The sequence below is a fragment of the Trachypithecus francoisi genome, unplaced genomic scaffold (genome assembly GCF_009764315.1).
Source record: "Trachypithecus francoisi isolate TF-2019V2 unplaced genomic scaffold, Tfra_2.0 Lachesis_group17, whole genome shotgun sequence".
In the NCBI taxonomy this organism is placed as follows: domain Eukaryota; kingdom Metazoa; phylum Chordata; class Mammalia; order Primates; family Cercopithecidae; genus Trachypithecus; species Trachypithecus francoisi.
The window spans coordinates 42,782,845-42,807,133 of record NW_022681462.1 but is presented as its reverse complement, the minus strand read 5'-3'; the positions used below and the strand labels follow the sequence as shown (position 1 = coordinate 42,807,133).

The window sequence follows — 24,289 nt, the reverse complement described above, 5'->3', positions numbered from 1 at the left end:
CTAATAACAGCTGCTGAGCTAAAAAACAAACAAACAAACAAACAAAAAACCACACACACAAACATCCCACATCCCATAGTGTTTGTTAAAAAAAGTTTATGAATTTGTATTGGGCCACATTCAAAGCCATCCTGGGTCTCATGCAGCCCACTGGCTGTGGATTTGCCAAGCTTGTCCATAATACCTGCCTAGTACCCATCAAAACTGACGATGCATGAAAGATGAGAAAAGACTGAAGCCATCACGGTGCAGAAGGGACTCAGTAGACATGATGACTAAATACAATGCAGTATCCTGCATTGAATCCCAGGACAGAAGAACATGAGTAGAAAAACTGGAGAAATCTGAATAAAGTCTATAGTTTAGTTATTAGTAATGCATTAATATTGGTTTCCTAGTTTTTACAATGAGCCCTAGTTATGGGGAAATTGGGTGAAGGGCATATGAGAAATCTTGTTATCTTTGAAACTTTTCTGTAAATCTGAAAGTATTCCAAAATAAAAAGTTTACTAAAAACAGCAAAAAGTTAGCATAGGGAGATGGCAATCAGCCCAAACTGTTTCTAAATAAATAAAACTTTCCAAAACATCCAGGACTTACACTGACGCTCCAGTCTAATGGAAATTAGAAATGCATATATATATACTTAAAAATTATTTCATTCTCATTAAGATCTTCAAAGAAAGTAAGGCTAATATAATCCCCATTCAACAAATGAGTAAAACTAAGAAAGGGAGACATTAAATGACTGAAATGACTGTCCAAGAGTCTAGCTGAACACAGAAACCAGAACTCCGAATCCCAGATGGAGGTGGGTTAAGCTCCAGGCACCACCCATTTGTAGTCCTGCTTGTTCCCTTGGCACACTGTAGGGCACTAGACACTCTGAGGAGTTCACACGCTTCCCCAAAGTGGCAAAATCCATCCACATATTCAGAAGGTAGCCCAAGTGCCCAGTTGTTCACCTGAGGCCCCACAAGAGAAGAAGTTGGGTTGAGGTTTATTTTTAAAATTCCAATCCCCCCCCAGTCCTTCAAATTAGAAAACTAACGCCCGTTCTTTTGTCTGGAACTTCAGTGTTGTCAGAGCAGGTCCATATTCATCCTCATAGCATCCTCACAAGCACCCTTTAGTGTGAACAGCTGTTACTCCCCTGTAGGCACTGGGAAACTGAAGTTGACTTGCTGCTTAGTGAGCAAATAGTAAGCTGGGGCTTCTGTGGCAGGTTTCAGACTCCACTCCACTGCTGTCCTAGTGTCTCCCGGGCTGGGGAGGAGGATGAGCTGCTCCCCCTTGCTGCCCTCTCTATGAGACCTTGGCTCGAAGGCCAGTGGTGGTGCCCCGGGGCTCCATCCTAACAAGGTCTCTAAATACACAAGATTCCTGTGTCCTGGCCATTAAGCACTTTTGCAGGGGTATGTAGAGAACAATTGTGTTCTTTGTTCTTGGAAAATTTAGTGTCCAGGCATTATCCTGTTTCAGTCTTCATTAACCCAGACATTTGTATTTATTTTGCTTCAGATAATTATCAGCATTAGTGAGTAGCTATCACTGAGGCTCATTTTAAGAAAGAAAGCCTTTCCAAATGACCCAACAGTTAACAATTGTGTATCTCCATTAAAACCGACTTCATTTTGCTTTTTAAAAAATAAAATAAAGCAAAGATCTCAGCTTCTTAAAGTGGAGAATTTTGATGCAAATGACTATTTGCCTATTAATCTCTTACTTTATCTTTACACCATCCCTTGAAATTGACTGAAGTTATGGTAGCCTTATTTTGCTCCCTGAACTCCTGGACACAGCTGTCCTGCTCTGCCAGTGCCTGCCTGCATTGGGACGTATGGAAAAGAACAAGTACTTGTGAACATGTGGTCAGCCCACGCTGAGAAATCAATGCAGGAGGAAGCTTTTCAGTCTATGTGTGTTGAGAGAACCACAGCCCAGCTGTGGGTTGCAGATCAAAAAAGGACCCTATTCAGTGTGGTGAAAATAATACTTAGCAAAATGTTGAATCAGGTTCTATTTCCTGCCATGAGCTCAAATAATGGAATCATGTGAGCATGCAAGTGATGAAGGACCTGCGGGGAAGTGAGGCGGGCTGTGTAACTCACGCACAGCAGGGAGGAAGGCCACTCCACATCCCAGGGGCCGTAGTGAATTGCCTGTAAAATTAGCAGTGTTGAAAAAGCAAAAACTCATTCACTAAGAGAGAAAATAAATACTGATTGTAACCATGTCCAAGAAATCTGGACACCTCCCCCATATTTGATCATATTTACACGCATAGCTGCTACTTTCACCCGAACGTTGCCTTAATGTTCTATTTGAGTCGTGACTGTCAACTCGGAGATGCATTGCTTCTGTTGGCACCTTAGTGCACCTGAGGCTTTCTCCCATGCCTCTAAGGCTGTTTTCATTTGGTGTTTCCCTGATGTGCTAGGTGAAGCCCAGATTCACCAGCACAAGCACAATCCTGTTTGTAAAATCCTGTTTGCACCCTTGCTCTTAAGTGGACACAGGAGCAGTTGCAGCAGTCAGCAGCCTTCATCTGCCCTACTGAAAGGAGGCATACGTTTTCTCCCTGAGTCAGGGATTGCTGCTCAGGAGCCTAGCTGCAATAAGGAGGCCAAGGAGGGCCTGTTGATGACATGTGATTGAGATTCTGACTGTATCTGCTCAAGTCTAAAATGACCACTAGGGCTTGGGTTTTAGTTTCAGTTCAGTCAGTCAAACGGTTGAATCATAGAGGAAGAAGAGCATTCAAGCCCGTTGATTGATGAGTCATTCAAGTAGTTCTGAGTAGACATTGCCAGTGGCATCTTGCTTTATTCTCAGGAGACGTGGCTTGGAGTAAGAATGTGCAGAAGTGTGGTAGACACCAGGCCCCAAAGCCAGGATGCTGCTTGGCTCCTTTGAATATAGAAGATGGATTGCACTCGTTTACTCTTTTAATCTAAGCATAAAGTATAAATACAGTCACTGCTTAGTGTCACAAAAGCTTGGGATTAAAGAACACAGAAAAAAAATTAGGAGAGAGTTCTAAGCTGGAAAGATGGTGCTGGGATATTAGCCCTTCTCAGATCTGAACTTCAAGAAAAACAAATACCCCACACCCATACCCGCTGGGCTTAGAAAACAGTACATGTGCCCTGAACTTCTTACAAATGTGGTGTTGGTTGTTTTCTATGCCACAGTGAATGTTTCTTTTAATGAACACTCAGCTTTCCCATCCTTCTATTTCTCATTCCCCAGACCACCTGGATCAAGAGACATGTTCAGACGCTAGAACTGAATGTATCATGAACTAAGGTTTAGGCACAGCATATTGAAAGCATTCACTGGAGTGGGGAAGAGAGATGGGGTTTCTTGGTCACTCACCTCCTACCCGTAGACTTTTGCTTTTCTCTGTAATGAATTTGAGGGAAAAAAACCCTCTATTTCCCTCACTTCCACCCCATTCACCCCACCCACCCCACCCAGTAAGGCCCATCTGAATTGGCTTCAAGGCAGTGAGAACCCCTGGCTGTGTCATCCTGACTGAAGCTGGTGTGGGGTATAAGCAAAGGGACCTACTCTGCCAGGGTGGGAAGGGACAGCCCCTCCCTGGCTGTGGTCAGTGAGTTGAGGATGTTATTGAAATGACATTGAAATGGAGTGGTCACACCGGAAATGCAACTGGGAGTCAAATTTTTAAATCCTCTTTGATTTGAAAGCATCCCCAGAAGTGGTTTTAACCTAGCTTCACATCTGTAGGATTCCTGGTTCACCTCTTGGAGACAGCACGGACCAAGTAGAATGTAGGTGTCTCCTGCTCCATCTTCTCCTCCCAGTGCAAAAGACTCTAAAATAGGGAAATAGGGAAAATATTAGTACAAACAGTGTCCTGCTAAGAGATGGGAAAATCTCTTTTTCCTTCCCCTTTCCCTCTACTCCTGACCTTGCATGCTCCTCAGTGGTATAAAATACACTGTTGAACCTATAAATGCAGGCCATTCAAGTCAGGTTAAGAAAATCTAAATGGGATTTGGTTTCTTCAGTTTGGCCAGTAAAAGGGACCCTGAGGTCAACCCGCTGCAATCCCAGTTTCCTCATGGCAGCCACCTGGTCAGCCCTCTTGCTATGCCTCACAGTACAGCTTTGTGTATCCGGAGACTGAGCTGGGATCATTCTATTTTCTTCATTCAAGGGTAACTAATAAGCACAAGAGAGGGCAAATTGTTTTGCTGAGCTGCAGCCTCTGAGTTTCTCTGGCAGCTGCATTATCCTGGTCTCCTTGGGGAGATGCTTAAAGTGCTGGGAAATTGGGTGCCCTTCTCCATGAGTCTTTGGGTTCATACCCTCAGTCCAGGATGCACAGTGAGAATTTCTGACTGGTGAAACTTGCACCTAAGAAGAGCCACGTTGCACAAAAAAAGGACCTCTCAGGAGATGAGACTTATCTGAGTCCAATCAGACTCTAGTAGTGCAGTTAAGAATAGTGGATTTTACTATGATTCCAGGGAATTTAAATAAATTACTGAACTTGAAACAGAAATGACCCCTACTATATCTATTTTTGTATAAATTAGTATTCTAGCTAGAAATCAATAACTTTTATAGTGTAAAATGTGTTTGTAGTTGCTTTTTCTGATGGTAAGTTACCTTTTCCCTTTTATTTTGCAGACGAGCCATTGCTGTGGCCCGTTCCATTTCACTTCTCTTCCCTTCTCTGGGGACTCAAAGTGTTTGGTACTTAGTAACCATTAAAAGATAGCACACAGGGGCTAAGCGCTGTGGCTCATGCCTGTAATCCCAGCCCTTTGGGAGACTGAGGCGGTCGGATCACTTGAGGCCAGGAGTTCAAGACCAGCCTGACCAACATAGTGAAACCCATCTCTACTAAAGAAAACATGAAAAATTAGCCAGGCGTGGTGGCATGCACCTGTAATCCCAGCTACTAGGGAGGCTGAGGCATGAGAATCGCTTGAACCCGGGAAATGGGGGTTGCCGTGAACGCAGATCATGCCACTACATTCCAGCCTGGGCGACAGAGCTAGACTCTGTCTGAGAAAAAAAAAAAAGCACTTAGGGGTGATTGCATGTTAAGACACAGAGAAGGGACAGGACTTAACTTGTGAGAGCTGATACGTCTATGGAAGGAAATTAAGGACTCTTTGCATCTTCCTTTCCTGGACAGCTAGTTCACATCACAGATTGTGGCCTTGAACCACTAGGCATTGATTCCGTTAACCTAATTGGCTATTGCTGAGACAACATAAGTAAAAATGTCCAGTTCAAGTGTATGATTTTTTCGGGACTTTGGGGATACAGGTGTTCTATTTAATCTGCATAACACTTCCATGGATGAGTTCATCTTGTGATAATTTAGCAAGCTGCTATATACCTATTATGCTTCACCTAAAAAGCATAAAAGGAAATAGAAAAAATAATCTCCTGCTGCTTATATAAAACATTTTTGTTAAAACCTAACTTGAAAGTTATTCTGTGATTGTTTTGGTTGTTTTTTAATGAGGGTCTTTTTTGAGAGAACCATAAATTCACATGCAATAGTGCAGAGATTTCATGTCCCTTTACTTAGTTTCCCCCATTGGCAACATTTGTACAACTATGTACAACTATGTACAATCTCACACCCAGGATTTTATACAATGACATTGATACAGTGAAGATACAGAGCACTTTTGTCACCACTTGTGACTCTTATAGCCACACCCTCTTCCCTTCCTTTACCCTCTCTTTAACCTCAGGTGACTACTAAGCTGTTCTCCATTTTTATAATTTCGTCATTTCAGGAATGTTGTATAAATGAAATCACGCAATATGCAACCTTTGGAATTGGCTTTTTTCATCCAGCATAATTTTCTGAAGAGTCATCCAGGTTGTCGCACATATCAATGATCTCATCCTTTTTATTTCTAAGTAGTATTCCACACTACAGATGGACTGCTGTCTGTTGAACCAGTCACACATTGAAGGATATGTGGATTGTTTTTAGTTTCTGACATTTAGGAATAGAATAAATAAAATAAATTTCATTTTCCCATACAGGATTTTGTGTGAATATAGGTTTTGATTTCTCTGTAGCAGATGTTCAGGGGTTCCATTGCTGGGTCGCATGGTAGGTGCATGTTGACATTTTTAAGAAATTGCCAAAGATTTTTTAGAGTGGCTGTTAACATTTTACATTCCCACCATCAGTGTACAAGTGATCCAGTCTCTTCACATCCTCACTAGCATTTGGTATTGTCATTACTTTCTATATTAGCCATTCTGATATGTATGTAGTATATTTCATTGTAGCTTTGGTTTGCATTTACTTAATGGCTAATGATATTGAGTATCTTTTCATACGCTTATTTGCCATCTGTATGTTCTCTTTGTTGAAAAGTTTGTTCACTTCATTTGCCCATTTCTAATTGGACTGTTACTTTTTAAAAACTGTTTATATGTTCTAGATACTAATCCTTTGTCAGATATGTAGCTTGCAAATATTTTCTCCTAATTTATAGCTTGCCTTCTTATTCTTTTTTTTTTTTTTTTTTGAGGCGGAGTCTCGCTCTGCCGCCCAGGCTGGAGTGCTGTGGCCGGATCTCGGCTCACTGCAAGCTCCGCCTCCCGGGTTCACGCCATTCTCCTGCCTCAGCCTCCTGAGTAGCGGGGACTACAGGCGCCCGCAACCGCGCCCGGCTAATTTTTTTGTATTTTTAGTAGAGACGGGGTTTCACCATGGTCTCGATCTCCTGACCTTGTGATCCGCCCGCCTCGGCCTCCCAAAGTGCTGGGATTACAGGCGTGAGCCACCGCGCCCGGCCTTCTTATTCTTTTAATATGGTCTTTAATAGAGTAAAAGTTTTTAACTTAACCAAGTCTAATTTATCAATTTTTCCTTTTATGGACTGTAATGTACTTTTACTGTCGAGTCTAAAAACTTTTCACCTGTTCTTAGATCCTGAAGATATTACACTGTGAGCTTTATCTACAAGTTTTATACTTTTACATTTTTCATTGAGCCATGGTCCATTTTTAGTTACTTTTTATATAAGGTAGGAAACAGGTTGAGATTCCTTTTTGCTTGTTGGTTTTTCGGTGTACCAATGTCTAATTGCTCCAATACTAGTAGTTGAAAAGGCTATATTTCCCATGTTAAATTGCTTTAACACCTTTAAAAATTAATTGATCATATTTGTATGGTTCTATTTCTGCATTTTCCTACTTTATCTATATATCTATGTGTCTATCCCTTCACCAATACCACATAGTCTTAATTACTATGGTTACATAAGTCTTGAAATATGGTAGTTTGATTCCACCTCTTTATTATTTTACAAAATCACTTTAGCTATTCTAATTCCTTTGTCTTTTTATAGAAATTTTAGGGTGATCTTGCCTATATTTACGACAAATCTTTCTGGGATTTTGATAGGTATTGCATTAAACTTGTAAGTTAATTTGAGGAGAAATTACATCTTACTATGCTGAATCTTCCAGTCTGTGAATATGGTATGTCTCTCTACTTACATAGATCTACACTGATTTATTTCATCAGCATTTTACTGTGTTCAGCACACAAGTCCTAGTCTTATACATGTTTTGTTGGATTTCATCTATGATTGTAAATGGTATTGCATATTTAATTTTAGTGTCTGCATATCCATTACTATTATATGGAAATAAAACTATTTTTATATGTTGATCTTTTATCCTATCATCTTGCTCAACTTGTTAAATCTGGAAGTTCTTATAGATTCCTTGGAATTTGCCATATAGACAAACATGTAATCTGCAAATAGGGACAGTATTTCACTGGATAAAAGATTCTGTGTTGACAATTCTTTTCTTTTAGCACCTGAACACATTTCTGGCTTCCATGGTTTCTAATGAAAATCTGCTGCCAATTGTTCTTTTCTCCCTTGTAAGTAAAATGTTATTTCTCTTTCTCTGCTTTTAAGATTAAAAACTATTTACGATGTGCCTTTGAATAAATTTATTTGGATTGATGCTGTTTGAGGTGGGCTCAGCTTCTTGAATTTGTTGATTTATCTCTTTTGCCAAATTTGGGGAGTTTTCAGCCATTGTTTCAAATACTTTTCTGCCCAGTCCACTTCCTCTTCTCTTTTCAGAACACTGATGACACTTAGGTTAAATCATTTTTTAAAAATAATTACACAGGTTCCTGATGCTCTGTTCATTATATTTTCAGTCCATTTTATGTCTATTATTGAGATTCAGTAATTTTATTGTGCCATCTTTCAGTTCACCAATTCTTTCCACTGTCCCCTCCATTTTGCTGTCAAAACCATCCACTGAGTTTTTAATTTGGGTCATTGTAGTTTTCAGTTCTAAAATTTCTATTTGGACTCCTTTGTATTTCCTTTTCCATTGCTAAGATTTTCTGTTTCTTTGCTGAAACTTTATTTTTTTCATTGATTTCAAGTGTGTTTATAATTGCTCACTGAATCAGTTTTATAATGGCTGCTTTAAAAACTTTGTCAGATAATCCCACCATCTCTGTCATGTTGGCATTGACATCTATTGATTGTCTTTTTTCACCCAGTTTGACATCTTCCTGGTTCTTGATATGGAGTGACTTTTTATTGAAACATGAACATTTTAGATATTAAATTATGAAACTCTGGATCTTACTTAAATCTTCTGTTTTAGCTGGTTTCCTCTAACACTGTTCCAGTGGGGAAAAGGGGGTGCATCACCTCATTACTGCTTTATAGGGATAGTAGTCTAGGTTCTTTACTTAGTCTCTATTGACATCCAAAGGGCTGGGGACTCCTTCTTACTTCTGGGTGGAAGTGGGAGTTTTAGTTACTAACTAGGCCTCCACAGACATCTCACTGATGGGAAGAGCAGGAAAGCCACATTACTGTTCCCTAAGGGGCCTTTACTGACACTGGCAGTGACTTTGTTACCGCCATGTGATGACAAAGTCTTGATTCCCACTAGGCCTTCTGTGACAGCACCCCATCTGGTAAAGGGAAGGACGCCTCTCTATGCCAGGTTGAGGTGGAGGTACCAGCTCCCCATGTGGTCTACACTGACACCATGGTGGGCACCTCACTACAGCGTGTTGTGGCTGTAAGAGTAAGCTCCCCCATTTAGCCTTTAGAGCCATAGCAGGGGTGGGGGGCATGGAATGCACAGTTTGTTCAAACTAGGCTTTTGTTAGGATTTTTGTGTACATCTGTTGGTGGTTCCAGGTTGCCAGCTTTTTTTTTTTAGCTCTGGTGTGGGATATATGAGGCAAAAAGAAAATGCAAGGAATTCACTACTGTGTCATTCCTTGAATCCTATGCTTCCTAGATAGCCTGATTTCTCTTCACCCTTCAAAGTCTTCTAAGATTTGCTTTATATATAATATCCAAGGATTCAGTTGTACTTAGTAGGAGAAATAGGGAAAAACATATCCATCTTGTTAGAAGTGACTTTGACTACAGTTGTTGTTGTTGTTGTTGTTGTTGTTTGAGATGGAGTTTTTGCTCTTGTTGCCCAGGCTGGAGTGCAATGGCATGATCTCGGCGTATCGCAACCTCCATCTCCCAGATTCAAGCAATTCTCCTGCCTCAGCCTCCCAAGTAGCTGGGATTATGGGCATGCGCCTCCATGCCAGGCTAATTTTGTATTTTTAGTAGAGACAGGGTTTCTCCATGTTGTTCAGGCTGGTCTCGAACTCCTGACCTCATGTGATCTGCCTGCCTCGGCCTCCCAAAGTGCTAGGATTACAGGTGTGAGCCACCATGCCCAGCCTTTGACTACAGTTTTTGAGAACAGAAAATGGTATCTGAAAGGACTGGAGAGCTTTCTGAGTTCATTTGGCCCCAGATCAGTGTTCTCCGTGGAACTTCCATTTTTTGAGCCCCATTTCACTAGAACCACCCCAGTCCCTCTGTCCTCATGATAAGAAGTCTGCCTTTAACTGTTTCTTCCAGCAGCAATACTTACTTGACTTTACGTAGAGAACCCTTTCTAATCTTTGCTGGCTTGAGAACTATTCAATCTTGAATAAGTCTAAGCCAGGAATTTTCCTAGGGAAAGAGTTGACCTTTCTACGGCAAAATTAGGAAAATAAAATGTATCGAGTTTTTCATAATGCAAGATAAGTTTTCATTAAGAGATTATATTATTATATTCTCCCTATCTTTTAGGTGCTGAAAGTTACCCTTTAAATAAAATAATAATCACAGACAGTTATTTTTTTTTGTTATCCTTACTTGACAGAAGAGAAAAGTTGGCAATTTCATGTTGGTTCCCCCCAAATTGCTTTGTTTCCCATTATTTTTCTTTTAATTTTAAAAATAGAGGTCTATTTATATACATTGAAGTATACAAATCTTTTTTTTTTTTTGAGACGGAGTTTCACTCTTGCTGCCCGGGCTGGAGTGCAATGGCACGATCTCGGCTCACGTCAACCTCTGCCTCCCAGGTTCAAGCGATTCTCCTGCCTCAGCCTCCCAAGTAGTGGGGATTACAGGCATGTGCCACCATGCCTGGCTAATTTTTGAATTTTAGTAGAGGTGGGGTTTCTCCATATTGGCCAGGCTGGTCTCGATCTCCTGACCTCAGGTGATACTGCCCACCTTGGCCTCCCAAAGTGCTGGGATTACAGGCGTAAGCCACCGCACCTGGCTGAAGTGCACAAATCTTAATGGTGCAGTTCAGCGAGTTTTGACAAATAGCAGGCTGTATAATGTAGATCTCAGTCATGTTAAAGAAAGTGTCCATCACCCAATAAATTTATCTCAGACACTTTTCCATCAATTCCTCACCCTGACCCCTGAGTTTCTAACTTTATTATAAGAGCTCAGTTTGCCTGCTCCAGGGCTTCATAGGAATGGAAGCAGGTAAGCAGATAGATGTATGTTTCTTTTGCTCAGTATAATGTTTCTGAGATATTCGATGATTCATTCCTTTCTTTCTTTCTTTATTTTTGCTGAGCAGTATTTCATTGTATAGGCCCAGCCCCTCTCTCGTCCCAAATGCTCATTTCTCTAGAACTCACCTAATCAGAGTCTCCAGGAACTGACCTTGCTACCTCCAGCTGACCTCAGCTACATCATTCCATAGGTATTAAGATGCAGTGTTACTTACACTCATCTGTGGGAAGAAAAAATAACTGAAGACTTAAGACTCACTTCTCTTTTCTTTCATTAACACAGTTTGTATTGAAAACAATGTTTATTCTCCTGTTAATGGACATTTAAGGTGTTTATGGACTGATGTTATGAATAAGATTGTCAGGAATATTTTTGTGGAAGATGTTTTATTATATAAAATTTAGAAACATTTCAACCATTACATCTTCAAGTATTTTATGTCTCATTCTTTCTGACTTCTGAGATTCCAATGGCATGTATGTTAGATTGCCAGTATATTCCCACACGGTACTGATGACCTGTTCAGTTTTTTTCTCTTTGCCTCATTTGGAATAGTTTCCGTGAATCTGTTTTCAAGATTATTGATTTTTGTTCCTCAATACTCACTCTGCTGTTATACTCATCAGTGAATTTTTATCTCAATTATCCCATTTTTTCAGATCTAGAATTTTCCTTTCATTCTTTCTTAGGAGTTACATTTATCTCATAAAATATCCCATGTTAATCAATTATATCCATTTTTCTCCTTCTAATTTTTTTTTTTCTTTTTGAGACAGAGTCTCGCTCTTTCACACAGGGTGGAGTCCAGTGGCATGATCTTGGCTCACTGCAACTTCTGCCTCCCAGGTTCAAGCAATTGTTGTATCTCAGCCTCCCAAGTAGCTGGAATTATAGACATGCACCACCATGTCTGGCTAATTTATGTGTTTTTAGTAGAGACGGGGTTTCACTATGTTGGCCAGGCTGGTCTCGAACTCCTGGCTTCAAGCGATCCACCTGCCTCAGCTTCCCAAAGTGCTGGCATTACAAGCATAAGCCACCATGCCTGGCCTTCTCCTTGTAAATTCTTGAACACATTTATAACAGTTGTTTTTAAATCTTTGTCCATTAATTCCAGTAACTGGTCATCTCTAAGTCTGCTTTCACTGATTGTGCTTTCTTTAGATTTGGGGTCACATTTTCCTGCTTCTTTGCAAGCCTAATAACTTATTATTGTACTTCAAACATTGTCTATAACAGATTTTACTTTCTTTTGTTTATTTTCCTTTCTTTTGTCTGGTGGTTAGGGTCAGGGACTGGTCATTAAGATTCTTCCTAGAGTCAGGTTGAGCAGAAGCTGCTTTACTTAGACTGAGTTCACTGTGCTTAGTCCACCCACCCCACCACACTACCCTTTTTATTCTTTCAGAGTTTGAGCTGTGAAAATGGTGAACTACAGTTTCAGATATCTTTGATTCACCTTTGGGTTTAACTCCAGCGCAGCTCTGAAGTCTACGCACCACAGGGATGCATGGGACCATGCAAATTTTCTCTGCTTTTCAGCTTCCATGAACTGCTGCTTTCCTAGCAAAATTCTGGGTTGAGGGTAAAGAATCGCTAGGCCAAGTGTTTGGTTTTCTGCTAGAAGTTCTTCCCAATTCCAGTCCATCTGGCCATTTTTCTCATCCCTTCAAAGTGTCTCCATGTCTGTTAGGCCCATTCTTCTGTTCACCTGTCCCCAAAACAGGCACCTACCCCATGTGTGGAAGCTTTTGTGGATGTTGGCTTACCGAGAAAGAGCTCATCTCTCTGAAATCACTTCATTAATGTTACTTTCTTATGTATAGTGTTTTTCAGTAGCCCCATAAAACATCTGATTTTTATTTTGTTCAGATTCTTCAGTTTGTAACCATGGAGCAAAATTCTCTTGAATCTATCTACATTTTAACTAGGAGCCCTCCCAGTTGCTTTTCAGATCATTTGGGACAATGAAGTTGAATATTCCAGGACCCACTTACACAGAATTTCTCCATAATAACTTTAGACTCTTATTGTATTTTTAGTTTTGGCAGTTTGTGATTTTGCCTATTGAAATTTTTTGACTGAAGATTATTCCTTTGGGTGTGTTTACATTTCTTTGGGTCTGTACTTATAAGACTAAACTATGAGTTGATTAAGATTTTTTGTTTGTTTGTTTTTCTGAGACAGGATCTCACTCTGTCACCCAGGTTGGAGTGCAGTGGCATGATCTAGGCTTACTGCAACCTCCACCTCCTGGGCTCAAGCAATCCTCCTGCTTCAGCCTCCCGAGTAGCTGGGACTATAGGCATGAGCCACCACTCCCGGCTAATTTTTGTATTTTTTGTAGAGATGGGGTTTCACCACGTTGCCCAGACTTGTCTTGAACTCCTGAGCGCAAGCAATCCACCCGCCTCAGCCTCCCAAAATGCTGAAATTACAGGCATGAGCCACTGTGATGCCATATTTTTTATATGAGAAGTGTGCAGCTAATACTCCAGCTTTATTATAACTACCTAATTGAATATTCTTTCTTGTTTCATGTAAATGCCTTTGTCGTAGAAAATGCTACTATGAGCAGCATTGTGGTTACTTTAATTCCATTGCCAAAACTTTTATATGGTTTCCTGTATTCTAAAGGGAAAGGTATATGCACTTGTCTTCTTTTTAAACTTTTCTTTGTATGAATCAGTAGCAGTATGAATAAATGTCAAAAGTTCTTATTAAGTGGTTAATGTTGATGCCTCTGTCTCAGCATTCTTGTTTTAGGTAATGATGATTAAGCAAACTTTGTCATGGAAATGCCAGAGTTAGAAAGAAATTGTATTTATTACTAACTAGAGAACCCATGATAGTAACAATAATATTTATAAATAATCAGCCTGTGCCAAGTTCACTAAATCCTTCCATCTTAGAGATAAGGAAGGTAGTATGGCTTGGAAGTGGTAATGTCAGAGTTCAAAGCCCTTTTTCTCTACCGAAGTGGACATTGTCAATAATACTTAGTAAACAGCCAAATTGTGTACTCTTTAGTTGAAGAAAATTGCAATAGAAAGGACATTTTAAAGGTAAATTTTCTTCAAGTTTAATTATTTAGTGAGGCTAAACAAAAGTGATTTTGTTGTTGCTTGGTAAGAAAGGCAATTTCTCTATTCTAATATTTCAGATTATGCTAAATATTGTTTATCAACTGAAGAACAAATCAACATAAAATATAATTTAAATTGATTCAGAGAAAATATTAAGCTGGAGTCCTGATTATTTAATACACCCGTGGAATGTCATTTTATGCTAATGAAACTTGGTTGCAGAGAAAACCAATGAGAATGTATGCGTTCCCGGGACCAGGAGACCCAGCAAGCTAAAGTCTAACTCTCCCTGGAGGAGCCAGCCAGTGGGCAATGAAAACAGGAATGGAGTTCCTCTTTCTAGTAGTTGTTGGGTAAATTGCGAGAAGTAGAATCACAGCACATGCTGTGAGATTATGCCTCGTGTGAGTGTTTCAGGTTTATTTTTCTCTCATTGACTGCTTAGTCAGGCATAAGGACTAAGACGAGAAACTAGCTGCCACAGACCTACCATCTTATCCTTTACAGAATGTTTGTCTAAAGGGAAAGGAATTCTTCAGGATAAGCGAGTGAGGAGGAGATAAGTCAGGCCAAGGCCTCTGTGCATTCAGCGAGTTTGGAAGTCTGCAAAAAGTGAGAATAGGTGCAGGTTAACTACTTGATTGTGCCCATTTTCAGCAGTCACGATTTGCCAGTCCATGTGCTGCTCTTTTGAAGGCACTTGAATTGTGTTTGACTTAAGGTGGTGATCCAAAGGAGCAGGGAGGGCCTATTGACCAGTGTGGAAGAGCACTCTCAATTTACTGAAGGAGAATCTGCAGAACAGAGTTGAAGCCTTGTCCTTCTGCAGGAAAAGGTCTTTCCAGGTCATCAAGCTGGCCTTTTCACACGGTAGCTGGCTCTGAAGGCGATATCCTTGGCACCTTCCTCTGGTGGCAACATCATAGAGTGCTCCTGGGCCCCATTACTGCCCTGGTCCTCTCAGAGAATCTGAGCCAGAGTGGCTGGGCAGATCCATGTTCTCCACACTAGGCACACACACAATACAGATTCTGACTGAGGAAGAACATCAAGGATCACAGATCTGCCACAGTAGTGGACGCATTTCCTCAGTGCATCACCCCATATCCTCCAGCAACTGGAAGCAGTGAGGCAATGGGGGAAAAGATGGAGGCAAAAGGGTAGACAAGGGTTTAGAAAAAAAAAAAAGCCATGGCCGGGCGCGGTGGCTCAAGCCTGTAATCCCAGCACTTTGGGAGGCCGAGACGGGTGGATCACGAGGTCAGGAGATCGAGACCATCCTGGCTAACACGGTGAAACCCGTCTCTACTAAAAATACAAAAAACTAGCCAGGCGAGGTGGCAGGCGCCTGTAGTCCCAGCTACTCCAGAGGTTGAGGCAGGAGAATGGTGTAAACCGGGAGGCGGAGCTTGCAGTGAGCTGAGATCCGGCCACTGCACTCCGGCCTGGGAGACAGAGCCAGACTCCGTCTCAAAAAAAATAAAAAATAGAAAAAAAAAAAAGCCATGGCCGGGCGCGGTGGCTCAAGCCTGTAATCCCAGCACTTTGGGAGGCCGAGACGGGTGGATCACGAGGTCAGGAGATCGAGACCATCCTGGCTAACACGGTGAAACCCGTCTCTACTAAAAATACAAAAAACTAGCCAGGCGAGGTGGCAGGCGCCTGTAGTCCCAGCTACTCCAGAGGTTGAGGCAGGAGAATGGTGTAAACCCGGGAGGCGGAGCTTGCAGTGAGCTGAGATCCGGCCACTGCACTCCGGCCTGGGAGACAGAGCCAGACTCCGTCTCAAAAAAAATAAAAAATAGAAAAAAAAAAAAGCCCTGGATTAAAAGTCTAGTTGCATCAGTTACAAGGTATGTGACAATTTAAGCCTTGGTTTTCTCATCTATAAAATGGGTTGATACCTGATAGAGCTGTTATGAGTACTGAATAAGACAGTGAACATAAAGCCCTCCTCTGGAACCTGGCACACAGTAGGTGTCCAGGAAATGTCAGCATGGGGCAGAACACAGAAGACCTTGGTTACATATGTAAAGTGCCATATGTTGCTACATAACACTGTTATAAAGATGCTGGAGATACAGCAGACTGACAAGTCAAAGACAGCTAAGTAGCCCCCTTCTGTACCTCATTGCCTTTACCTGCCTGGCCCTCCAGGATGGAATGTGGAAAGCACAGATACTGCACAGCAGAGATGGATCCTTGGCAAAGGCTGGAGTAACAAACTATGAATTGTTGATTGGGGACTAGGGTTGGAAGGGACAAGCATGGAATAAAGGTGGCCAGAGGCACCTGCCAGAATGCCAGTTGTGTGTCACAGCAGAAGCAAAGGTGATAAATGACAGCCACAAGTAGCACAGAACCTCATTTTACCAACAACTTTAATCTTATTCCCTCATCACATCTTTTAGATTAAAATGTTTTTTGATTAATTAAGGTTCCCCTTCCTGTAAAGTTTCTAGCTCAACATCTAGTTAACCTAAAATGAAGTCAACTGAAAAATAATGGACAGGAAATTACATTAATGGCTCGCCAATATCTAACAATCCCTTAGAAAGTAAAGAGTTGGCTGCATAGAGATTCTTTTTGGAAAGGAGGTGGAATTGATGTCTTATAGCAAGTTTATTTGTTGTTTTGCTTAGTCAGGTTAAAAGTTTCTATTTCTGTGCATTAACCAGTGATTATGACGGATACTAATTCTGTGGGCAGGCAGCCTGGACAGTTCTTTGGCTAGTCTTACCTGGGATCACTCCTGTGGCTGCAGTCATCTGAGTTCTACAGGACTAGGATGTCCAAGATGGCCTCTCTCCCATATCTGGCAGTGGGTGCTGGCTGTTGGCCAAGGCACCTTGGTCCATCTCTACATGGCCTTCTGTCCTCCAGCAGGCTAGACTGGGCTTCTGCACAGCAGGTATTCTCAGGGTTATAGGAGAGTGATAATGAGGGGTTCAAAGCTTCTTAAGGCCTAAGCTCTGGAAATCACACAGTGACACGTTCCCCATATTCTATTGGCAAAGCAAGTCATAACTCAATCAAGATTAAAGGGATGGAGAAAAAGACTCTACCAAGGTAGCCAGACAAGAAAGGGGCTAATGAAGAGACATTTCAAATTAGGGTAAAGGATTTTTCACATAAAACAGCATGTGGTCATCTTATGCTGAGAACAGGGGTAAGGCATATGGGAAGAGGCAGGAAAACCTTCTGCATGGAGTCCTAGGAATAGCTGGGGCTTCCCTGCAAGTGCGCTGGGTACTTCCCACCTTGAACATCTATTGTAGGACTACTATGCTGGGAAAATATGGTTTGTTCAGAGGACTGCAAAGCTTAGTCACTGCCCATCCTTGTCCATCCTACTCTCCCAACTGAAATAAGGAAAGTATAGGGAGAGTCAAAAAAAAGCGGAAAAATAAATTGAGTACTGCAACTAGATGGAGGTGGGAAGTCAAACTGATGTTACAATTTTTCCCTCACTCCCAAATATACATATTAATATAGTCAAACACAGTATCATCCCTTGAGGGCTGAGTGCTTCTGCTTTCTTTAAAGCAGATATTCTCAAATTCCACTCACTGGCTATTCCCAGTGGATTGTGCGTTCTTATTGCTTGTACAGCAATAGTGCCCATGTTTAGGTTTGACCTTAAAAACTTTTTTTTTGCAACAACCTATAACTTGTTCATGCTCTTTTATTTTTAAAGTATACCTATTCATTTCTTTTGCAAAAGCTGGTGAATTTCCTTTGTAAAGATATGGGTAAGCTTGAAGTACTTTGTCTAGCATAAATGGGTCATAAACTGGCAGGGCACAGGACCCCTACAGTATGTGCAATTTTTATGCTTATAGTATGGAAGCATGTTTGGTAACAAAACTAAACTTTAATAATACACTGCTTAGCCCCATATAAAAATACTCCCTGGTAATAAAAATACTGTAACTGTGTAATAACCAATGCTATATTATCTACTCGTTTATTTTGTATTAGAGAGATCATATATTTTTTAAAGTTTTTTAAATACCTCAACAGCTTCATGATGTGAGACCTGTTCCTGCAGTGTGTACCATTAAACCTCTAAAGTCCAGAATTGTGCCTTACACTGGGTAGGAATCCAGCACACACTTTGTGAGTGAAAGGATGGTAATTATTATTATCATCTTGACAGCCAGGAACAGAGGTTGGTGGGTATCTGGAATCAGAATCAAACAATAACTAACAGGAATGATGCTGGATCCATCCATTGAGCCAATAATCATTCTGGAGTTTCTGTTGCAGTCTATGAAGAATGGAGAAGGCTAAAGTATTTTAGAACTTTAAATTTAGAAAGAATCTTGGCAGTCAACTCCTCTTCACAGCCAGTTCATTGTTCCTCTCTAGGGTGCCATTGGAGAGGACACTCCCTGAACACTTATGAGTCAAGAAACCCTCCTTTTCACCAGCCATTGGGTTCCTTTTTAAGTTTATTTTTTAAAAGTTTTCTTTACATTGAAATCTGCCTCCTTTAATTCCTACCTCTGGCCCTAAGTTCTGTATTTGGCACTAGATAGACAAAACCCATACTCTATTTTACACTCATTCAAATCATTGTATTTCCCTCACCGGTGAATATATTACCAAAGTTGGTTGAGTTTCATAATGCAAGCCCAAAGGGAAAATTATCTTGAATAATCATATGACAATATGTGGAAACTTTAGGGGCTGTATACGCCACCTCATAGTTTTGAACTGTGTGGTTAAAGACACTGAGAGTTGACAGATTAGTCAGGGATTTGTCAAGAGTATTAATTACAAACTTTGAAATCTTGGTCAGTGAAAGTTCATTTTAGTGCATCTTGCAAATATGATCAAAGGTCTTTTCAGTACTGATTTGATGATGCTTAACCACAGTGTGTGAAGAATGAAGTTTTTCATTAGAAATTACTGATGTAATAATAGAGCACATTTTCAGGGAAGATGTATTGTTGGACTATTACAATTCATGCTCTTTCCCCACCATATCCCTACCTTCTATATGTCCCCCATCCCCTATTTCCACCACCTTCCTTCTTGGGACCTCACTGAAAACCTGAAATGCTCTGAAAACCTGAAATGGCATTTTGGACTGCTGCAAAGGAAACTGATCTTAACATCAGTGCGGCTCAGAGATGACCACCCTGTGAGGGCAAAGGCGGGGCTGGTGTAAGTGATGTTGTTAAACCTGTAAAAATAAACCATGAAAACCTAGGGATTTACTGTGATTTGGGGAGTGAAACAAATTTACCACTGGCTGAAAACTTGAAAAATGGAGTACAATGTGTAGTAGATTAGAAGAAAGGAAAGCCGTCCCTCTGCCCTTGTGTAGTTCTAGAAAAACAATCTTATTATTTTGGTAGCTTTCTATTTTTCCTGAAAAAAAAAAAAAATACACTGGCACCTAAGCCATGGAAAATGAAATAAAAATACACCAGTGCAGCTTCCAAAACACTAGCTTACATCTCCCTCTCCTATCCGCCAGGAATGTCTTATCCCTGCCTTCCAGTGGCTGCCAGAACAACCAAGGGCATCCGCAGCGTTCCTTGGCATTGGCGTTAACAGCAGATGGATTTTCCGCAGCAGCCAGGTGGAAGATGGCTAGCATTGGTCCACCGTCTCACTGTACTGAATTTCAAGAATCATGGCCTACTGCCAGCCAGGTCCGAAGGCGCTAGTCTGGGGAGACTGGAGCAGGTCTCTACTGGTTGGTTCACCTGTTCTGAGACTCTTCCTGTTCAGTTGCCTCTGTGCGCCAGAGGGTGGCACCCCAGGCACTCCAGAGGTGGAGAGGTGGGGACGGCAGAGGAGGAAAAGAAAGAGGAGCGGAGGGAAGGACTAGGGAGGGAAGGACCAAGGAGGGAACATTAATAAATTCTCAGACCTTGGTCCCGAGTTCCCGGCTAATTTGGGGGCAAAGCCGCCCCCACGTCCACGCCCACCCCCTTACGGAAAAAGCCTGAGTTTCCACTAGGCTAGGTGTCAGAGTTGGGAATGTCTAAAATAAAAAAGGCTTCCGAGGGTTATTCATGGCCAACAGTTTCCACAGGAGAATCCAAAGGGAAACTAGTTTCCGGGGCCGCTGTGTGTGCGGGTGCTTGGGGGTGGGCGGAAAGCCGCTGGCACTAATGGCTTGTAAGTGTGCCAACATCTGAGCTGTCCCATTGTGTCGTGTTTTGCAGTTGCTGGATTTGTGCGACTCGGTGAAGGATGATGCCCTGAGGGTGATCCCCGCCTTTAACATTCCACACACCAACCTCCACGCACCAATCGCCGGAATCTCCAACCCGTGGTCCGCGTGGGCTTTCTACCCTGCACCGCTGCAGCCGCTGCCACGGGAAGGGGCGCGCTCCCAGCGGCCCAAGCTGGGAGCCAAGCTCTAACGGGTGTGGCGGGAAGTGTGGTGACCCGCCTGCAGCTGCCACGACGCTCGGTCCACTGACGCCCGGAGCTGTGGCCGAGGCCGGGGGGATTTTGGTGGCAAAGCGAAGGTCCCGCTGAGGCTGGCGAGGCGCGCCACTGGCTGCTAGGAAACAGATCAAGACGGTAGCCTGGTGCGCTGGATCTCTGTGCACTTTCCCTGAAACCCAGCCTGGCCTGACTGCAACCTCTCCCAACTTCAGTGCCCGATCCCCTAGACAATCAGGGTGGGCTCCCCGCTGCGAGCGCGCCCCACAGCCGGGTGCCGCCAAAGGTCTCCTGCTGTTAGCGGTGACTCACATTCCCAGTGATTTAGAAAAACTGTGGTGCCGAGTGAATGAAAAAAAAAGCAAACACTCTTAGACAAAAGAAAAAGCTCCACTCTTTCCGTGAGCGGGCAAAAAGGTTCGGTTCAGCAAGTGATGCTTTTTCAGTGAATCAGACGCTCTGAGGCTCTGCAAGGAAACGCACGGACTGGGAGAAGGAAATGGGAGCCTAGAGTTTTGCTCTCGGCAAAACAAGAACTCGGCATGTCCTTCCAGGCCGGCGGTTTCCGTACAGCAAGACAAGGCGCGGAAAACATTTTTACCATCTGACGCTATAATCTGTCCTTTAGAAGAGCATAGGTGAAAAGTTTAATAAAGAAATTAAGCGATGTGGAAGTCATTGTCGCTGCTTGCAGAGGGCGGGGAGGCGGGCCTGGGCAATTTCGGAACTAGGAGAGACCACGTCGGCACCGCCTGTGGTCCCGGGCAAGGGCCATGGATTTCCCATTTCTCAGATCCCAGCTGCCCGACTTCATTCTTGTTTCTTTCAGTCCAACTCATCCTCCCTTCTCCCTCCCTCCACGTCTCTTGGCACCGCTCTGCCCGCGTCCACTGCGAGGGAGGTGACCTAAAACCCATGGGCCCGTCTCTGCGTTCTCTGCGCTCTGGCCCAGTTCTGGGAGGACTTCCCGACGCCGCGGGAGAAGGCTGCAAGGGCTCGAGGCCCCCGACGCGGCCTGGGTCTCGGGGGACACATGAACCCGCCACCTCTGGCCAGCTTCCTTTTAGTGCCCCAAATAGGACCACTTAGCCCGTTGCTTCCCCCCGACTCTCTTGTTTTTCAAAGTGTTCACAGGGTCGCGAGAGCGAGCCACGCGGGGGCGGCGAAGCTGCAAGACTGCAAGGCTGCACAGGAACAGACGACAAGAAATAGGGCTTTCTTCTGCGTGGTTCTTTTCCGGTCCCTATTTGAGTCGCCCGACCCCGCGGGGAGCGCGGAGCATTGCGGCGTTCGGCTACCTTCAGGCTCTCAGCCCGCGCAGCAGGTCGCGTTGCTTTTCCCCAGTTGCGGCGCGGGACGGCCGAAGAGCAAAGTTCGTCCGCGGTAGGAACTTCGAGGACCCGTTAGGACAGATCTCCGGCCTCCGAGTCTACTTAGCCGTGTCCACGCAGGTGCCTTTTCCCTCTTGCAGCGAAATAACTGGGCGGGGCCCGACGCGCGTACTCCAGCTACTCCGGGAACCCAAGGCCTCTTTCACCTCGCTCAGAATTCACCCGAAAATGCGCTGAGACTTTGGCCTGGGGTTGTGGTGTGTCCCACTGACATTACAGAAGCGCTTATGAATTTAAAAACTGATCCAGGTGGCCGGACGGCGGGACAGCGCCTCCTCACTTGCTCTCTACGACAAGGCCCCTTCCTTCTCCCCGCCGGCTGCGCTGGTGGGTAGGTTGGTCCCTTTACAGAGTTTCCTTAATCCATCTAGCCTGACCTCACCTTCGGGATGTTCCATTTCCCGATCCACCTCCCACACCCCCGCTGCAGTGGTCTAGAAGCCAGGGCTGGGGAACTGAGGCGCGCCAGGAGCAGACAGGAGGGCCGGGGTTGGGGGCACCAGCCACGCGTTGGGAGAGCAGACCCGGGTGCAGACTCGGAGGACTGGAGAGGCGGCATGGAGTTTGGTCTCCTGGGAGGCAGAGTGTGGTGCCCCGGACTCCAAGGAGGAAACGGATTGGCTGGGGGGGGGTGCCGCGCGGGGAGGAGGGACGGGGTTTTACGCTCCCGCACCACGTCCCGAACTCAGCTGTTCTGCCTTCACTGGCCTCAGCCCGTCCAGGGACAGCTTTTACGAGGTAATCTGCGAGCCCAGCAAATCTTGGGGGTCCTAGCCGAATGTAGTGCGCAACGTTTTCTCACTTGGAGGCCGCCGCTCACCTCGATTTTTTGTTTTTTGTTTTTTCCTAAAAGGATTTTTTTTTTCTGAGTGCCTTTTTCATTTCCCTATTTTACCTGCTCTGCTGACATGCCTCCCGCCCTCACCCGGGAGGCGGCGAAGACGCCCACTGGGACCGCGCCTGGCCATTTTTCTGGGCACGTCCTGCCCCCACGGGCTCTGTCTCTTAGGGAGACTGGGCGCGGAAGAAAAGCTGGAGAGCCCCTGCGGGGTGGCAGGAGGTGGGTGCCTGAGTCCCGCGAGAGGCTGGGGCGAGGAAGATGCGCAGCCTGCTGATCCGCGTCTCGCCCGGCGCCAGGGACCCTCAGAGTGAGGAAAGCTCAAAGACCTCGCCCCGCGCCTTCCCGAGGACCGACCCAGTCCCCGCGCCTGCCCCAGAGCGGCTTAGAAACTCAGGGCACAGTGAGGGCGCAAGGCTTCCTGAGACTTTCCACCGCTGGCCCGGCCAGCGGAGGCTGTGACCGGAGCGCCCCCTCTGTGCCGCGCACGCCGCCGCCACAGGGTTGGGGGAGGTGACCGGGAGGCCAGGGTACACTCGGGGTGGGGGATGGGCGCGCACATGGCCGCCAGCAGGCACAGTCACTCCGGTAAACACGCCAGGGACGGCGGCGCGCGCGGGAGGCAACCCAGTGGGGCCACCCCCGCCTTTACCTGTCCGAGCCTGCACGCGCCGGCTGCCGAGGCGCCGAGAAGGCGGAGCTTGCCAGCCCGCGCGCCGGGGCGGGACCTAGCGGGGGCGGGGTCCGCAGTGATTGGGCGCAGGAGCGGGGCCGCCAGCCAGAGCTGGGCTGCAAGGCAGCGCAGGTTTCACTTCGCTCTGCGCCGCCGCCGGGTCTGCAGTTAGTTGGAGGTCTGCGTCCAGCCCGCTGCCGCCGCCGCCACTGCCACCACTCGATTCTTGCAGTCACCTTGCGAACCCTGCCACACTGCGATCGCATCATCGGGGTATTCGGTTCGCTGAGTTCCCGCCGCCACCGCCTCGGCGCCCTTCCCTTGGCCCTTGTTCCCCCAAATGTCTGACTCTGACTCTCGGACTGAAAAACGCAAGGTAAATACCTCCAAATCCCGCGGTGCGTGCCTGGCACCGATGGAAGACTAGCGCTGGAGCCCGAACACCACCACCTACTGCCCGCTTCCCGTGCACGTGCGAGCGGAGACGCTTGCATCGGCCCCGCTTGTCGCCGGCGCGAGGTGGGGATCCGTGTGGGTCGGGTTCTCTCGGGCAGGTTCTCTTTAGAGAAAGGTCGTTCGCGCGGAGCCTGTGGGCTCTTGGCCAAGTGCGGCTTGAGCCGGGATGCTGCGCGCGGGCCTGGTGAAGGGTCGCACGTCCGGGGAGGAGGAGAGGCAGCGCGTGCTTTTCGGCATCGGCCTGGGAGCTGAGGACCAGCTCGTAGTACTGGGCTTTGCGCCCAGCCGGAAAGTCTCGCCGCTGGCTCCAGCGCTCCATCGGTAGCGGCCGCGCAGTGCGAGCGTTGTTTCTTTCGCGTCTCGGTTTTTTTTGGGCGCGCGGGCCTGTTGCGGAGAATTTCCGGAACTGAGGTGGTGATTTAAATGACGTGACAGAGCTTTTCCTTTTACTCATTCAGGCCAAGGTTTCGGGGCCGCTGTTGCATTCGCTTTCTCAAGCGTACCTGGGGCCCCTGCTTGCTCTGCAGGAGTCTTGCAGACAGTGCCATCCA

The 24,289-nt window shown here is 44.9% G+C and overlaps 2 protein-coding genes and 1 long non-coding RNA gene across 6 annotated transcripts in view; 2 read left to right on the top strand and 1 right to left on the bottom strand.

Annotated features, from left to right (window-relative positions):
- Positions 1 to 89: 89 nt before the first annotated feature.
- On the bottom strand, positions 90 to 16,756 carry LOC117062219. The gene is made up of 3 exons (XR_004428262.1): positions 16,710 to 16,756; positions 3,665 to 3,841; positions 90 to 2,910 (listed from the first exon to the last, which is right to left on the bottom strand). It is a non-coding gene; the product is annotated as an uncharacterized LOC117062219 (long non-coding RNA).
- Positions 16,757 to 18,187: 1,431 nt separating this feature from the next.
- Positions 18,188 to 22,102, top strand: LOC117062213. Its single transcript, XM_033175477.1, has 2 exons — positions 18,188 to 19,635; positions 20,155 to 22,102. Exons 1-2 carry the CDS (start codon positions 19,384 to 19,386, stop codon positions 20,353 to 20,355), a joined length of 453 nt encoding a protein of 150 aa, XP_033031368.1. The 5' UTR covers positions 18,188 to 19,383; the 3' UTR covers positions 20,356 to 22,102.
- Positions 22,103 to 23,529: 1,427 nt separating this feature from the next.
- BCL2L11 (BCL2 like 11) overlaps positions 23,530 to 24,289 on the top strand; it is a 47,209-nt gene continuing 46,449 nt past the window's right edge. For 3 of the 4 annotated variants that reach the window (XM_033175476.1, XM_033175475.1, XM_033175470.1), the window contains exon 1: positions 23,530 to 23,658. The gene's annotated coding sequence lies outside the window, so the exon portion shown is untranslated. The other variant, XM_033175471.1, reaches the window with a different exon arrangement.

Coding starts and splice junctions, on each gene's coding strand:
- LOC117062213 (XM_033175477.1), top strand. CDS start 19,384: ATGGAAAATGAAATAAAAATACACCAGTGCAGCTTCCAAAACACTAGC. Junction 19,636..20,154: donor CATGGCCTACTGCCAGCCAG/GTCCGAAGGCGC, acceptor CGTGTTTTGCAG/TTGCTGGATTTGTGCGACTC.